Below are 17,937 nucleotides of genomic sequence, written 5' to 3'. Positions count from 1 at the left end.
ATCATATCAGCTAACTCTCTCCCCTTACCAGTCATCCTGCCAACATTCAAAGTTCCTATCCTCAGTTCCACTCTCTTTACCTTCCTTATCTCCCCCCTCTTCTTCTACTTCTTCTTCTTCGGCCAACAGTAGCCCAATTTCTGCCAGGACTCTGTTGAATAACAGTAATGGTGGCGGTCGTTGTTAACCCGGAGCTCGACTGATCCGGTATGGAAATTTGTATTGTTGTCCGCATATTTGATTTGGCAAAATCTTACACCGGATGCCCTTCCTGACATAACCCTCCCTATTTATCCAGAATTTGGACTGGCACAAAGAAACACACTGGTTTGTGCATTCCCTGTGGCTAGGTTATGATTGATTAAAAAATTATCTAATTTTAAATGTATAATCTCAATATTTCATTCATGTGTCTCCTGTGTTGTACCAACACACAAGATTACATTTTTATTATTGTATTATTTGTATTGTAGTTTACTTTGTGGCATTGATCAGTGTGGAAGGCACAATAGTAATCAAAGATTGATTCATCTGCTGGGATGATTAAAGCAGTGGCCAGCCCTAAAACAGTTACAGCCCAGTGATGCCATAGTGTTTCTCAGCCTTCACGTACTACACCTGCCACACATTTCACATGCTTCCTTAATAGTAGCCGTTACCAAAGTGGTTGAGGGTGGAGGTCAGATTTCAAGATACAGAATGGCAAGCTGGCTCAAGGTTCATTGAAATATAAAGTTTGCTAATTTTATAAGTTGCATTTTTGGTTTCTACAGATTTCCAATATGTAAAGTAAAACATAATTTGAGTGTGCTCTAACAGAAATAGAAAAAGAATCCTTTACTTGAAAAGCAAATTCAAACAGTGACAGTTGCTTTGTGAAGTGCACCTGTATCTAGTGAAAACCTAAAACATACAAAGTCCTTTCAAGTTTCTCTGAAGTTGGCTTTGCTGCACAAAGCCTTTGCAAGTGCTAGATGTTTGCTGTTGTTTCCTTTTTGTCACAGTAAAGGTTATTTGCATAAACCAAGCTGAAACTTCTTCCAGTTATCAGTCATACTAAAAGTCAGGGTTCAAAAACAATCAAAGGGAAACCAGCTCTTCCTGCAAACAGCTTTGTGATTCACTCAGGCGTGACAACAACAGCATCAAGCATCTCGTACTGCGAGCCTTAAGACATCTGCGTCTGACTGCCGTCATTTCCTTGACCTGGCCAATGCTTTTTCTGTTTTTGTTTCGACTTTCCTCTTTGGCTGTCAGCTCTTGAAACCAGAGTCATTCCCCTGTCTGAGGCTTTAAAACGCCTAACAAGGAAATTGCAGCAGAGTGTAAGGCTCTTTTTTTTTTCAAATTGCCTTTGCTTTGGCGGACTTTAAAAACTGTTTTTTTGGTGTTTTGCAATTTTAATGAAGCCTGACAAGCTAAGCCCTTTTCCTTGAATACTTATTTATTAATTTTTCTGTGCACATGATTTAGAGAGTGTTGTAGTTTATGCTTCATAGGCTCATTTCTAAGTACACATCAAAAAAGTTTCAGTGCAGTGAAGTGCATGACAGAATTCTGAGGATAAAACCTCTTAATATGGAGATTAAAATATTATTAGCTGGGTGTATATCTTGGAAAAAATATTCATGCCTTTTCAAAAGGATGACATTTTTGTTGAGGTGGAAATGTACATGCAGATTAAAGGCTGAGTATTTATACTCGGAAACTGAATCTGCATTGTCTGTTTGCTTTTTCTGCCAATGTTCTCAAAGAAATGCAGTTTTCCAAATATTAAATTGAGCAATTTTCTTAAAGCACAAGAGTGCCATGTGATGGACTGACACTGACTTGTCTGGATTTGATTTCGGTCTTACACCCATGTTGCTAATTTAGATTGTCTCTTTTCATGACCCTGAAAAAATGAGTTTAGAAAATGGATGGATAGATAGATACTCATACCAGATTCATTTTAGAGTCTCCAGATAACCTGCCTTGCACATTTTCGGTGAATTGCCTGGAGAAGAACCAAATGAATAATAATTTATAAAGCAGTCAGTGAGTTAGGAATTAAACTCCTGCCACGAAACACCATGTTGCCCAAATTGCTTTAAACACACAAACCCTGAAGACAGGAAGTATTAAACAGCATTTATAACTCAGGTTATCGCCACAAAGAAGATTAAACATTTATTTTTTATTGTCAGTTTTGCAGATATGAAAACTCTTAATTATTGGGGGAAAAAGCAGCTTTGGATGTCTCAAGTGATGGTTATCTTAACGGCAGTTCACTCTGCGACATATTCTGATCTTCTTTGTGATTTCCCAGCAGTCATGGCCACTGTCCCTAGAAGTGCTGACAGGCATTCTTTGCCTCAAAAGCGGCTCATAATGTGCACACATTTTAATGCTTTGTGAAGCTTGATGCCTTTAGTGTATTAAATTTTCTGGAGTGGTGAACGGCTTGTCATTCCCTAATTTATGCCAATTTTTTCTATGGGCCCTTTTCACATATGTATTAACTAGCCGTGCACTCATGTCTCCGAATTGAGTTGCTGACCGTACCTGCAGAATAAATAGTCAATGAGTTGAATGTCAACTCCTCTGTGTGACAGATTGAAGGGGAAGGGAAATATTAAACAGGGAGGAATGTATGGCTAAGTGTATGCAAGGGTACAATGTAAAAGTGTTTTTTGACAAGATAAATTCACAGGAAGGAGTTTGGGGGGTGGCAAGTGCATTGCAAGATGCTTTTATATCCAAATTGCAGGTTTCCAAAAGCTCAGTCGTTTGATATTAGATTTAGGCATGTATCAATTTCTTCCTATTTTTAAACCCAGCCAAGGCAATACAGTATGTATATATTAAAAGTTTTCAATCACATCACTTATTTCTCTTAGCTTTTGACACATGCACTCTACATTTTTTGACTGCTGTATTTGTTACAGTGAAAAAAATAAACTGACCACTTTCCTCACTGCCTTTTATTATCTGAAATTTATTAAATATAAACTTAAAAAAAATGTGTAAAATTCATTCTATGCACAAGAATAATGTTTGCAGTTAACCATCATTTTTTTCTTTAGTAACAAAAGTTTTTGTTCTTTAGTATTCCTCCTCGTATTTCTTTCAGTTTTATAGTTGTGTATTTTTTGTTTATAAATAGGAGATTCACACTATACAACTACAAACTTCTCCAAGCATTAATTGTATGTTGAGAAATGTTTCCTTAGATGTCACGTGCCAAACTTCAGCAGTCAATCGTACAGGAGTTCGAGTCAACAATTACTACCACACTCAGTCTTGGCTGTCTGGTCACAATTAATATTAATATTGTGGTCTCATCCGAATAAATGTAGCCGCATATCAGAGGAGAAAAGATGGAGATGGATGCAGTGGACTGTGAGCTCTGCATTTGAGCCATCGTCTCCCTGGCTGTAGATGAACGCCCCCGTCAGAATACACAACTTTTCCGGTCATACCTCTTAATTTACATAAGCTTAGTTAATTGGGCACGAGCCTGTGACCACCCCCATGTTGTTTCCCCATTTAGGGAATCACAATGGAAAAAAATCCAACAGGTTTGACTTTTGTCTTAAGTCATATAGGCGGGAGAGAGCTAACATCCACCGAGTGCTCAGCCATAAGTACCATATGTGCAATGCAGCCCATGGTGAAAAGAGGACTGTGAAAACAGAAGAGCGGCTCGACTGTCTGTTGTCCTGTGTTTGCTGTACCCTGACAGAATGTAAGAAAGGACTAATGAAGTGGCTGAGATTGCAGTTGAACTTGATATGCAGGTTAACATTCATACAGCACCGGTATTCAAATCCAGAATGTTGATAAAGGTAGAAAGTATTGTGGCAAGCTCATGACACTCTGGAAATTGAAATGGTGCAGAAGACTTATTGTGGAGTTGTGCAGTTTGTTATTCCCTGCTACAAGATGTCCAGATCTAGCAACTGCAGTGTTAAGTTTCAGGTGCTTACTGGCTAGAACTTGTGTAATGTACCTTTGGTTTAAACTGCGGTGTTACATCCATATCCCTCATTTTCCCTTTAAATTGGTCCACAGCTTATGCTATTCTCCCCCATGTCACAGTATTTGGTTACTAGCAGAGTTAGCTGGCACTGTCCAGGTGAGACGTTGTCAAAGCAAAAAGCAATTACAAGTGATACATTACCAGACCTTCTTACCCTTAAACTTGTTGCATTTAATACATAACTACTATTATTATTAAAAAATGTGTTTGTATACAAAATTCTTGGTTTTTCCATCTGATGCAACAAAACCTAAATTATAAAAAAAAAACTACTCTAGAAGCCTTGACCAAAAATTGTGAGGTAACGCTAAATTAAAGAAAAATGTAAATGTAATGAGCAGGAATTGAAACCCGAATTTCTGTGTGGAAAGGCAAGTTTGTTAGCCATCACATTTGGAACGGGGCTGTTTCTCTGTGTGTAGATCACACTGTAGTACTTCTTGCCACTTGCTTAAGCCCTGAGCTGCTTCCGAGAGTTGTGGTTATGGACGAATGTTGTATGTCAAAACTTATGGTGAGAAGCATATGTGTGCCTGATTTCAGCCTTTGGTTTGAAAACCAAAGCTGTGCAGGGAAAAAAAAACAAACAAGCAAACAGATTGTGCTTTATAGATATTGTAATGAAGAAATGGACTAGCAATAGCTTTAAGGACTGCGGTGGGTTGGCACCCTGCCCAGGATTGGTTCCTGCCTTGTGTCCTGTGTTGGCTGGGATTGGCTCCAGCAGACCCCCGTGACCCAGTGTTCGGATTCAGTGGGTTGGAAAATGGATGGATGGATAGCTTTAAGGAAAATGGATTTCAAAGTTCAATGCAGCTTATAGTACTACTTTGTAGTAATGATGGTGTTTTAACCGTTAAATATTATTTTAACTATGAGATATCCATAGCTTTCACTGGTGTAGAGTATTGCCAAAATACATAAGGTTAGCAACTCTGAATGCTTTTAACTAAGAAGAGGGTTAAAGGAGCGGCATTCATCAAGGCCAGAGATGTGAGGCTTGGCACGCACCACTGGCTCACCCAGGTTATTTTTAATTTCTGCCGTCTTGTTTGGACTTCTGTCACTGCATTGCTTTCCATTCAGAAGTTCTGAGCTGTGGAGAGTTTCTCTGCCAATAGTCCTTTAGCATCAGAAGCTTAAAAAAAAATTCTGTCTCCTCGGCAGACACCCAGGATCTCAAGTTACTGCCGGGCCTTTTTTAAAATACTGCTGAGCATTATGCCTGTTGCAGCTGCAGAAGTTACAGTCATGGCCAGTCTGAAAGGCTTCCTTTATTAAAAACATGAAAAAGTAAAATGACTCGATCCATTTTTGTGTATGGAGTTGTGTTGTTTTTTTTAACCTCAATACTTCCCTTGGCAACAGATGAAACTCAATTAATGGAATGTGGGTTTTGACCCACCTGGTCTCGAGCAGTAGGCACATTCAGTTATACTGTATGTATGAGTGTATAAACATACATTGACTGTCAACTAAATATATGAACAGTGAAGTCAAAATTGATAGAACTGAGATGAACAGGTGATGAGGTGACAAAAATACAGAGCCATATATGCACAGGCTACTCAAACATTTAATAATCATGCTACTTTTTGAGTTCCACCCATCCATCACAATTGAACAAATATGGTTACCGTAATACTTATTGGGTACCAATCAGTTTCCAGAGGTTCAAAGCATTTACTACTGGCACTATTTCCTATTCTTCAGTTGCACATGAATAAGAAGGTGGGCTTGGGTTCAGCGTCGCATTTTTACTTTGCAATTGCTCATGAAAGGAGAGCGAGCAGTGCCAGATTCCAAAACATGAGCACCGTTGGAATAATTGCACAAAAACGGAATGTTGCTCAATCCCAAGTTTGAAATATCTGGAAAGAGAAAGAACCCTCTGCAGATTTAAAGGCAATTACATGCAGTGCCGATCATGCAGGTGTACTACCCATACATTTTCCTATCTACGCATCAGTTGGTAATTTTTTTTGTCAGTTGTTTCCATTTATCTGTTGATGTTTGTCTTTGTAGCAACACTTCTTTCTTACATCTCTGAACCTCTTTGATCATTTTGTCTTTTGCCTCCACTGTTTTTTATTTTAGCCTTTTGTTTTTTCCATCAAAGTTACACACTGCCAACTTTTCTCCTACTGTTTTTCCTCACCTTCTTGCTTGCCATACAGTCCCCTTTACACCAAACATCTAAGCCCTGTGGGTGGTACAGTGCAATATTTAATGTCCGCCGGGAAGGCAAATAACCAATGCCTTGTTTACCAGAAGATGGTCTGTTTGTGTCACAGTGTCCTGCAGGCTGCCCCCAGGGGACTTTAGAGTTGCTATGGTGGTGAGGAGTGTGCCAAGTCATGTCGGCTGTAGTAGTGCTTGGCTCCTCTGTTGTGAATGTTTATTTGATGATTTTGTTTAGTCCTGTTAGAGACTGCCAGTACATGCGTGATGAATGGTACTGCATGCTAGCTGAAAGTGTTTACTTCTAAGGCTGTTGTGGGCATCTGCACAAGTGCACTTTACAATCAAGTAAACACTGCACCTCCATGCTAGGAGTAAACATTGTGTTCATCTGCATAGGGCACCTAGTTGCTATTTTTCAAACCGCCGCATCCAAATGAGTCTGATTACATAATGCACTGCAGAGCACATTGTGCCCTGGTGGGGCTCTTGTGTCCCGTTATGCAACAGACTGTCTGCGTTCAGATTATTAAATTGCAGAGAGGCATAGCATGCCCTTGGGCTGAGCTCATTTCCAGGCCATGTGCTGTTAGTAAATATGAGCAACCTGTAAACACTAGAAGAAATTTCACTTTTATTCTTTTCATACACCTGTACTAGTGCAGCCCATGTTTCAGAAAACTGAAGCAGAAGGGATGTGGCAGGGCTTGCCGATTCGTCTTGTCTCAAGAGTACAGGTTCCTACTGGGAGCGCAAGTCTCCGATCACGAGGTCAGGCATTGCTTTTTCTTGCAAGCAGAGGTCTGCTCCATTTCGGTAGCTTCTTTCATGGATTTGTCCATGCTCATGCACAGAATCAAATAGGTCTTTTAATGGAAATCTGGCAGCACGCTGTGTTGTCGAGAGAGAGGGAGTTACAGAGCGATCCGTTCCATGCCAGAAGACTGTGAAAAGAAAGCTGCAAGCTTTCCCACCTCAATTATTTCTCAGACTGCCTCAAATCCAGTGAGGAAACAAATCTGTATGCATAAACTTTTGTCGAGTAGCCATTAAAGCACAATGCAGAAGACACAGCTTTGCACGTGTGGCTTTTGTTGGTTTTCAGTTAAATTCAGGGAACTAGAACATTGCCAAAATATCAAGTGCTTTTATTAACATTTTTAATGCAGTTTGCTTCCTTTATAGCTCCCATATGCAGAGTACAAGTGTGGGTCCCAAATCTGAAAAGCAATGTGTTAAAACTCAGGTGAAATTGGTGGAACTTTCTAGGTTCAGAAAGCTCGCTAATGACGGATGGACAGCCAGTCTGTGTGCAGACTGCCCCTGTGAATAACGTCACTCCCCACCACCCTGGCATTAGCCACAAAAGCAGTGCTTCGAAAGAGAACGCTTGGCTATTTCTCCTCCAAGAGCAGCAGTATTTTTTTGAATAGTACATTTTCTAGTTGTTAATAGCAGGTCAAGTTGCCCCACACTGAGTGCTAGATTTCATGCAGTATATATTTACATTTCTATGGCTCCCATGGATATACAATGCTGTGCCATATCTGTGGTGTTGACCTTAAGCCAAACACTTTAACTTTTCTCTGTTCTAGACGTGCCAAATTACGACTGTACCTTGAGCAGCTCAAGCAGCTGGTACCCCTTGGTCCAGACAGCACCCGACACACCACTCTCAGCTTACTGAAGAGAGCCAAGATGCACATTAAGGTAAACTTTGGCAACTTCTTTTTTTCTTTTCCTCTGAGGAGAGGAGTGGAGTGGAAATGGTAAAGTTTTGGGCTAGTGTTAATAGAGAAAAGCATCTGCTTATGGAAGATGCTGTGTGACGAAACGTTCAACAAAAGTTTTAGTTTATTTCGCTTTATTTTTACATATCAGTTTTCACTCTGCTGAAGCTTGGAGTGTTTATTCCAATTTACGATCATAATATGGCAGAATGCGTTTGTTTACTTCCAGTAGCTCAGCACTTGTTTTCTGAAGAGCCCACTAGTTTCCATGCTGAGCTGTTAAACACACATATATCTATGAGCTTGTAAAACACAAGCAATTTCTGTTAAACTGTCCAGGGTCTCGGACATGGTGAGTAACAGAATGACGCCCCCTTGGATTCATTAAACATTTTGAGGTAGCAATTAGTGCAAGTGTGTTGCACCTATCTCTTATACCCATACCTGTTTGTGCTTTTAAAACAAAGACATGTGGAAGAATCATTGCTGTCTGCATACATGCAGTGTAACCGTAAAATTCGGAGAGGCCCTTACAGAGTCGGGACTAAGCGCTGCTTCTGTCTGTTCTAAAGGGCCAATTCACATTTCTTTAATACTATTTGGGCTTGTAGAAAGCTGAGAAATTGTGCTTGAGATTGGTGGTAAGGTGGGGAATGAGAAGAATATACTGTATATGAGAACCCCCTTTTTCTGGCGAGTATCTTCACCTTAATCTGACAGGGGAGCCTTCACTTACTCATATGTCACAGTAAAAAGTCTTCACAGATACGGACTTGACCATACTGTGCAGCATGGCTCGAAACATTTGTTATCATACAGTAACTTACAAAAGTATCGAGTCCCTTGACCAATTCTCTTATTTTACAGAATAATAATTTCAGCACTGAAATTATGCTCTCTATGATAATTTTATTTCAACCACTGAAACGCAAAATACTTTGTTTTAGTGACACTGTTTTACAGAAAATATGCTGTTTACATAAACCTTTGCTCACCTTACTGTAATATACATATTTTGGAGCCGCCTTTTGCAGCGGTAACCGCTTTATGTCAGTGGCAGTGCATATGCACAGGCATTCTGTGTTGCACTGGAGTGATTTTTGGCTCATTTGTTCAGGGTAGGCAGATGATTCATGTGTGCCTTAGTTTTCAGGTAGCATTACAGATTCAGTATCACATTAGGATTAGGCTCATTGAACGAGTTACGAGCTCTATGAAATGGTACCGAGATCTGCAGCTGCCTGGAACCCCAGGAGCATTTCTGTGTTTTGTATGATTTTTATTTACTCTGTAGTTCATTGACAGCAAATAAACGCTGTCACAAGTAAGCCACTAGATTGTTAGTCATCCATTTATCTGAATGGTGCGTGTAATTCCCAGCATCCTTAGTATGTGTTCCAACTGTCCCACCTGTGTGAGCTCCTAGGAATGCAGCTGGGACGTTCTTCGGTAGAGATGGGACATGTCTCATTATTGTCAGTTAGTGGTGGATTTTCATGCCATCATTATGTTTTTTTCCAGCTCCACGAGGCACTGTATCATTATCAAAAACTGCAGGATTTTTAAGCATAAGGTTGACATACTATACCGTACATATAAATATTTCAAACAAAGTTGAAAATAATTGTGTTTTGTGATTTCATGTATAGTAATATTGCGTCACTGTTAATATGTTTGAAGTGTTTCTCTGTAAATATGTAATAAAGCATATACTTTTTTGCCATTTTTTTTTTCATTATGGGAATTTTTTTAGTTAAAGTTGTCAGTTACCTATACTAATAAATAACATAAGTTCGATTCTTGTAGGAACAGCCTGTATTTTATTAAAATTTCCAACACTTCACTTTGAATTGAATTGAATTTTTTGTTCTAATGCCAGTAGGTTACTTGAAGATTGAACTGTTTTCTCATCTCTGCTTTGTCAGTAGTGATCTTTTCTGATTCACTGTATTAAGTTAGCTGTTCCAACCTCATCTTTTGATAGCCACGTAGCAATTGTATTGTCTGGCCTAAGTGAGGAAATTTAAAAAGTTTTCAAAATTAACTCCTTATTGGTTTTATTTCATTATTTTTTAACTTGTGCATTTCTTCTAAGAATATTTAGATGCTAAATGTGATGTAATTGTGGTGTTTTTATGTTTCTTAACTTGACATAGAACATTTTATTTTTTTCTTGGCTCATAGCTTTAAACACAAGGGCAGATGCAAAACTGTGTATCAGTAAAGAAAGTACTGAGTTTTAAAAAAAGCAGTGCCCCCTTAGCATAACACAAACTGGAGCAACCTCTGTAGGCTGAGTACTCAGAGTGCTCTTCTACATAAGCTGTTAAAGTTAGCAATGCAGAAAATTTCTAGGTCTCCTAACAAACAGACCTAATTAGTAAAACAATATTTGACACGTCAGACTGGCAAATACTGTTTAAAAATGTAAATATACAGTACTTGATAAGGCTAGCAATATGGAAAAAATGACTACCCTCACCATGAGTGGGACAGAGTGTAGGATACAGGACAGGCAAGCAATCTGAAGAGAACTTTCACAGGTTTAAAAATGTTTCAGAGCTCCCGTCTCTAATTTGAATCTGCTTATTGATCTTAGAAATTAGAAGAGCAAGACCGGAAGAATTTGAACATGAAGGAACAGCTGCAACGGGAACATCGCTACCTCAAACGCCGACTGGAGCAGTTGTCTGTGCAAGGCCTGGAGAGAATCCGCACAGATAGCATGGGATCAACCATTTCCACAGACTCTGAGCAAGGTAAATATCTCAGTGTAGTAGAGCCTGAATCTCCAGGCCTCTTAGTCGCAAGCAAGAAAAAATGGACATATTTAATTAGTTTTACATGTAACAGAACATTTAGGAAACAAAGATGTAAAACTAGCCAGAGCACCAGCATTCAACTTATTTTGGTAATAACTGGTAATCTACCACCAATGATGAACCCCATTCTTGTGTGGCCTGTTTTATTAGTCTCTGTTTAATTTGGTTATGAGAGATCAATGTAATGAATATTTATGGTGAGGTGAGTTTCATAGCTTGCTAATCTCGAGACCGAGACTTCTTGAATGTAGTGTAAATGAAGAATGGCGTCATGGTTGGTTTTGTTTAGAAACCAAGTTTTTCAGTTCTGGACATGGGGCTCAAAACTTTTCCTGGTTTGTAGGCAGTGACTACATACCCTCAGAGAGGTTCCTGCAATTACAAACAACAATTTTCATTCCTATGTTATTGGCCACATTATGCATCAGGAACACTGGGCATGTGCCCTAGGGCCATAGAAATTCCTCATCCATGTTAAGCACATTTTTAGCATACAACTTCGTCAAATAAATCGTACTACCAACAGACCCCACTGTCCCTAATTTGAGTGATCATGGAGCCCCTAAGTGGCGTCTTTAAAGCTCTTTTGGCCATTGGTTAAATGATTTGAGTAAACACAAATACTTTAAAGCAAATGGACACTTTTGGTGGCTGATGAATGTCTCCAAGGACCTTTAGGGGGCAAGATATCACCATGCCTGTATGACACAATATTATTATGCAGTAAAAGAGTAAAGATTCCAGTTTAGTTGCATTTTAACTAACATTTCAAAATAAGTCATATCTTATTGGATGTTTATTCCATTGTCGAGATCTTGCACGGAATTGGCTGTGTGTCAAAAGTCCCAGTGCTGAAACACACTTTTTGGTTAAATATTTAGTAATAACACAAATATGTAATTTAAGTGGATGGTGTAATTATTTTTAATATAGTCAGTTTATAGCGGACTTTGTGTATGTGTGTATATGTACGTGTACAGTTGCATGTGTTTGGTGAAAATCAATTTTTTTCTTTCCATACAGAGGTAGACATTGAAGGGATGGAGTTCACCCCTGGAGAGATGGACAGTGTTGGCAGCGTTAGTGATGGAGATGACCACTATAGCCTCCGGAGCAGTTTGAGCGATGGAAGCTACCCACATTCCCGCAGACTGCAAGCCAGACTTTCCTAGTGTTTATCTGACAGACCTCACCAGCATAGGACGTGAATACTGAGGGCACTTAACATAAATGAGAAGAAGAAAATTCCAGAGGTGTCAATTACCACTCTTCCAGGAAACCAACCCTGACCACAAATACTCTGAAATTAACTTTCATTCCCCATAATCCTCTCTGCACAATAACCACATAGTAAGATAAGCAGAGCCGTTATGGTTAAAGTGGGGAGAATTGTGGTGTGGTGTACAGTTTTGACTTGGTAATCGGAACCTTTCTTTTTAAATATGAGTATATATTTGAATTAGGTGGATATTGTAGAACTTTCCTATTTTATAAGGAAAAATATATGATATTTCGTTAATTCGACTGCACCAGACAGAATTGGAATTTGATTCTACGCACCTTTTGTAAATATGAGATACTAAACAGTCAGTGAAAATTTGAAATATAACTGCAATGCACAATTCTCGCACACCGTCACTCCAGACACAGAGACAGAAGGGGTCTCGGTCACAACTACAATGTTGGCTAGGTGGCAGAGCACATGTCTGCATGTCGCTCATACGTCTCCCTCTTCTGTGTTGTCTTCAAAGCTTTTTAAAAGAAATCAAATCGTTGAATCTTTTTGCGCCGACTAAAAAATGAGGTAACTTCTCCTCACACACTACCAGTCTGAAAAGGCCAGATATCCGAGTGTGAACATTTTTTCTCTACTTGAGTGTTTTTCAGTGTATAAGTCGGGTGCTCAGGATCAGTAGCATGTTAAATATCTACAAACTGGCCCTCACATAATGATCTGCACTAGAAATTTAACTTTGCTGTGGGAGAGGGCAGCCACTACTTAAAAAAATCTGACTCTGTTTGGTGTGCCACATACACAACAATGACATTATTTGCACCAAAAAAATGTATCTTGTTAAGGGACATTTGATCGTTCAATTGCGGAGAACACTCGTTGCTTTATTACTAGTCACTCTCACTCAAACAAACAACCTGCTCCTTCACTAAAGTAAGCAGATAATGAGTTCCTGTGACAGTTGCGCACCGGATTGACAGAATGCAATAAACTGGCGTACTTGCTAGTCATCCAGAACTTCAGTTGTTCACATTTGGTGTGGCATGGATGGCCGCTGCAGAATTAGACAATTAATTTTAAGAGCCGCTGACCAACAGGGTGTCCCGCAGCATGCTACCGAGGGTACAGTTGGTTATCCGTGTCCAGCTGTAGAAGTCAGCAATTCCGACTTTAAAAGAAATTAAACTGTTAAGACAAAAGAAGTCTTAATGGTTCAAACACGTTATTCAGATACACTCTAATAATAAATCAAAAGTGCTGTGCTACCCCAGGAGGCACCTTAAGAGCCCAGGTTTCCAGCTTTAGCCTTCTGCACTGAAGCACAACTTTCACTCACCTTAGATTTTAGAACACTGAAACAACGAAAGCCTGGCCTGCAATGTTCTCCAAAGCAAAGGCAGTGTGTGTGTGTGTGTGTGTGAGAGAGAGAGAGAGAGAGAGCCACTGGGATTGATTTGATTTGTCCACCGGGAGGGGCCTCTTCAGTTGGTTTCATGCATACAAGTCAATACTGTACCGAAAACAATGCCAGCTCTAATGATTAGCCTGTTCCGAAGATTTTTTCGTTCCTGTTTAGTGCGCTTAGTTGAGCTCCACACAGACAGAAGTGATCTTTCTCAGCCAAGATTGACTTTATTTTTTTTTTTCCTTCCTCTCAGATGTACTGTACCATAATGCCAGTCCCAAAGGCAGAAGCATTGCTTACAAAACAATATTTGTGCATTGTTTAATTCACCTGCTTTTAGTAGCTTTATGGATATTACTGTTTGGATTTTATGGTACAATTGTCTTGTTTTTACTTTTTGTTCACCTGATTTGCTGGTGAGGGAGTGTGTGCTCCCCTGCAATGCAGCAAACTGCACACAGTGTTCGGTGTTCATGTAGGAGCATTTGAATTTTTCAGGACAGCAGCTTTAACTGCTTATATTTTCTACTACTGCTGCATACAACTCAGTGCTGTCATTAGAGCATGGCGTATGAAGAAAAGTTAAAAAGGACCAGTCTGTATAGAAAGGTCTCCAATAAAAAAAAAAAAAAATAACAAAACAGAAAAAAACAAAAAAAGCTACAAAACACTTTAAAACAGGTAATTTTAGCAAGCGTAGACTATATTTCCTGTATTAAAATTTTGTATTATATTTTCTTAAGTGTTCTCTATGATCAGGCTTGTATAGAGGAGGAGAGGGTTCGGTGCAGACCCTACCAGAGTCTCAGGGTCTCTTTGCCATTGTAATATTGTGCCTTGGTGACTGTTTATGCCCTCCTTTGTCAAACACGGGCAGCTACACGTGATGTTGTCGGCAAAATGCATCCACAAGGAAGCAGTTGGATGGGCTTGTGTGCCAGAAAAGAAACGTTCTGCCATTGAGTTGAGGAACAAAGCTACACTGCTGCAGGCACACTCGCGTCCTGAAGATGACACACCACGGCAAAGCACTGAAAGGATCTTTTTCCAGATGTGTGCTAATGCACTGGAAATCTGTTTATGCTGAATTGGAAAAAGAAGCTGTCACAAATGTAAATGTTCTCAGAAGAGCCTGGGCAAAACTTTTCAGGCTTGGGTTTGCAGTTCACAGTTTAATGAATCGCTGATAGTGCAGGGGGTGCTCACGGGGACGGGCAGGTCCTTCCCACCGTCTGCCCCTCTGCTTGGTTCAATTTGGGGGAAGGATGAGGTGAGGAATCCCTGTAGGTCACTCCTTGGCATGAGATGTGAGTGAATGGCATCAGTGTCTCGATTCCAAGAAGCCTTGCCAGTCGCTCCGGCTGCACCTCTTGTGTGGGTCAGCCCACAGAATGAATAGCAGCGCCATCTTCTAGCAGTTGGGATTCCCACCTTGCCCCCTTTGTTTTATTTGCCTTAGAGATTCAGTTCTTTGTACATTCAAGTATGAAACGAGAGGGTCACATTGGCAGAACTGCTGTTTCTTTTAATGGCACCAAAACTGTGGTTTCATAGGAAAAACAGAAACGGGGCTGTCCCGTCATGACATGTACTTAGCGGGATAAATGGACCTCTTCTTCAAGACGAAATCTTACAGCCGCTTCCCTGCACCTTGGCGTGGATGCATTTGGGCAGCATTGGCCGAAGGGCTGGGTGCCCTCGCTTCTAACAGTGTGATACAAACACAACAATTTCATGGCAGCTTTAGGGCCTTGTTTGGATCCTTACGTACCCCGAAAAGATTTGCCAACAAGTCCTATGTGTTTTTTTTTTTGTTTATTATGTTATGAGTAACACACTTTGAATTACTTTTCCTTTCTTTATGACGGAAGGATCAATCAAATGGGGGTTATAAAAGGCAGCTGAAAAAAACTTTTTTTTTGTTTTTGTGAAGCATATTCCAGTATTGTATAAATGTATACCACGTAGAATAACAAATCCCTCATTCTGTTTAAAGGAACAGCAATATTGTGAATTTTAATATTCTGGTGGAGAGGTGGCAGGAATGTTTAGCTCTTTCTAGTGACTTTTGGGACTAACTTCTTTTTTTCTTCCTACTGATGGAAAGAAAAAAAAAACCCACACAAATGAATAATGTGGAGTTTGACTCTAGTCGTCCAGTTCTAAACACGACTGTTAATACGACTTCAATTCCATGTCTTTGTTTAACACACTCTTGGGTGTAAAATACGGGATTTGGAAACACCTCTTGCACAGAACCTCCCTTTACTAATTCTTGGAAAAAGTGAAATGAAAGGATGAGAAGTAGCTTAACACGTTAGCAAATCATATCCAAAATCAAGCCGTGTTAATGATGTTGCTTGTTAACCACTAACCCCAGTTTGGATTTTTATTTCTAGTAAACTCAGTTCAGTTCTTGGAACACAATTGCTACTGTAACATGTGAACTTGAAAAGATCACATGTCCATTTTATTGCCATTTTATATTAAAAAGGTAAATATTTATAGCAAAAAAAAATTGTGAAAAATAGCCATTTCAGTTGCTCCCTAAGTCTCCAAGCAGGGTCCATGCTAGCTGGTCTCCTGTTAAGAGCTGGCGGTGAGAATGGGGACCATCACAAGGTACACAGAGCACAAGACAGCCATTTGAATCACAAGAAAGCCATGGAGAGCGACAATGCTGTAAAGTGGCAGGAGCTGCGGCCCCAATGCAGTTCTTGGGGTGGGGGGTGGTCCTGTTGCCCCCCATTTATCCAGTCCAGTGTGTTTACAGGAATGACACTGGCACACAGTTTTGGCACCTGATCACTCGGGTCAGCCTTTAATAACCGCTTTGCACTAATTCCCATGCTGTGCCAACACCTGGAGAGTAGATGTGGGATCTGAAGAGATTGGTGGTCACAGGGGGTTTCATTTTAAATGAACCATACCGTTCAGGAAAAAAGAAAAAAAAAAAGGATGATCAGTGTCCTTCCCTTGGTTCCTATCTGCCATAATGAAATGATGTGAATCTGATGACATTCTGCGGGGGGTCAGTCACTCATCCCGCTTCCCTTTCTATCAAGTAGAAGGTTTGACATTTCTGTCGAGGCCGAGGCGGCGTGTAGTTTCGTTCGGAAAGGCAGGGAGGCCTGAGGCTTCTGGTCTTTTGGTGCTGTGTTCAGGCAGCCCTTCATTTCCTACGAGGGTAGAGAGGATTTGCCTGAGGAACACTGAGTAGGGAGGGTTCTGTGCCAGAGACCTGTGAATATGTATCTTTTTAGTAAACAAAATGCTTCTTGAATCCTAAGATGTATAATATTGTACAAGTTCATTTGTATACATACAGAAGTGGTGCTCACTGCCCTACAAAGTATTGTGCTGTACCATTTCTGTCATTGTAAAATAAATAAAGCAACAAAAGTTTTATAAAGCTGCTTGTCCTCCTTCTCGCAGTCATTGCATCTGCATCATTTTGCTCAGCTTGCTTGCATTTTTTTCTTTGTATAAAGATGCTTGAAACCAACACAATTGGGACTGATGACTACTCCTCGAGTTAATCGCTGGGTTTTGAAGCTGATGATGTGCATATTCTATTCCAAGCTGATGTCTGCCTTCACTACGAGCAGCACTCCCATCTTTTAGATGGTTGCCATCACATCCCGTTTGTCCGCTGGAAGAGATGATGGGGAATTTCAGAGGTTACCATGAGAAAGGCAGCATTAGCACTTGTCATGTCTTCTATTGCTGACTTGATGCTGTGCCTTATGGGTGTTTTGTTGTTGTTTTAGGTGCCCTGGACATTGTATGTTTCACCCAACTTTGTTTTATATTGATTGACTAGAGCTGCTGATTAACTGTACAGACTGCATCACAGTTGCTGGTCATTAGCACTAAAACATACAGTCATGGCTGAAATTATCGGCACCCCGGAACTTTTCCAGAAAATTGTTGCAGTTACAAATGTTTTAGTATACACATGTTTATTTCCTTTATGTGCATTGGAACAACACAAAAAACAGAGAAAAAAAGCCAAATCTGACATAATTTCACACAAAACTCAAATATTTGGTTGCACGCCCTTTGGAAAAAAATAACTGAAATCAAGCACTTCCTATAACCATCAACAAGCTTGTTACACCTCTCAACTGGAATGTCCGACCACTCTTCTTTTGCAAACTTCTCAAGGTCTCTCAGATTTGAAGGGCGCCTTCTCCCAACGGCAATTTTGAGATCTCTCCATAAGTGTTCAATTGGATTTAGATCTGGACTCATTGCTGGCCACCTCAAAACTCTCCAGCTCTTTGTCTTCAACCATTTCTGGGTGCTTTTAGAGGTATGTTTGGGGTCATTGTTCTGCTAGAACACCCATGACCTCTGACGCAGACCCAGCTTTCTGACACTGGGCCCTACATTGTGCCCAAATATCTTTTGCTAGTCTTCAGATTTCATGATGCCTTGCACACAGTCAAGGCATCCAGTGCCAGAGGCAGCAAAACATCCCCAAAACATCTTAGAACCTCCACCATGTTTGACTGTAGGTACTGTGTTCTTTTCTTCGTAGG

The 17,937-nt window shown here is 40.1% G+C and overlaps 1 protein-coding gene across 1 annotated transcript in view; it reads left to right on the top strand.

Annotated features, from left to right (window-relative positions):
• mxd4 (MAX dimerization protein 4) overlaps positions 1 to 15,911 on the top strand; it is a 49,221-nt gene extending 33,310 nt beyond the window's left edge. The window contains exons 4-6 of the mRNA XM_039751729.1: positions 7,798 to 7,912; positions 10,532 to 10,691; positions 11,778 to 15,911. Coding sequence (XP_039607663.1) covers positions 7,798 to 7,912; positions 10,532 to 10,691; positions 11,778 to 11,926 — 424 coding nt within the window. The 3' untranslated portion in view covers positions 11,927 to 15,911. The remainder of the gene's footprint in view (positions 1 to 7,797; positions 7,913 to 10,531; positions 10,692 to 11,777) is intronic.
• Positions 15,912 to 17,937: the final 2,026 nt, after the last annotated feature.

The sequence above is a fragment of the Polypterus senegalus genome, chromosome 4 (genome assembly GCF_016835505.1).
Source record: "Polypterus senegalus isolate Bchr_013 chromosome 4, ASM1683550v1, whole genome shotgun sequence".
NCBI classification, from domain to species: Eukaryota; Metazoa; Chordata; class Cladistia; order Polypteriformes; family Polypteridae; genus Polypterus; species Polypterus senegalus.
The sequence above is the reverse complement of the archived record's forward strand: the minus strand, read 5'-3'. Positions and strand labels throughout refer to the sequence as shown.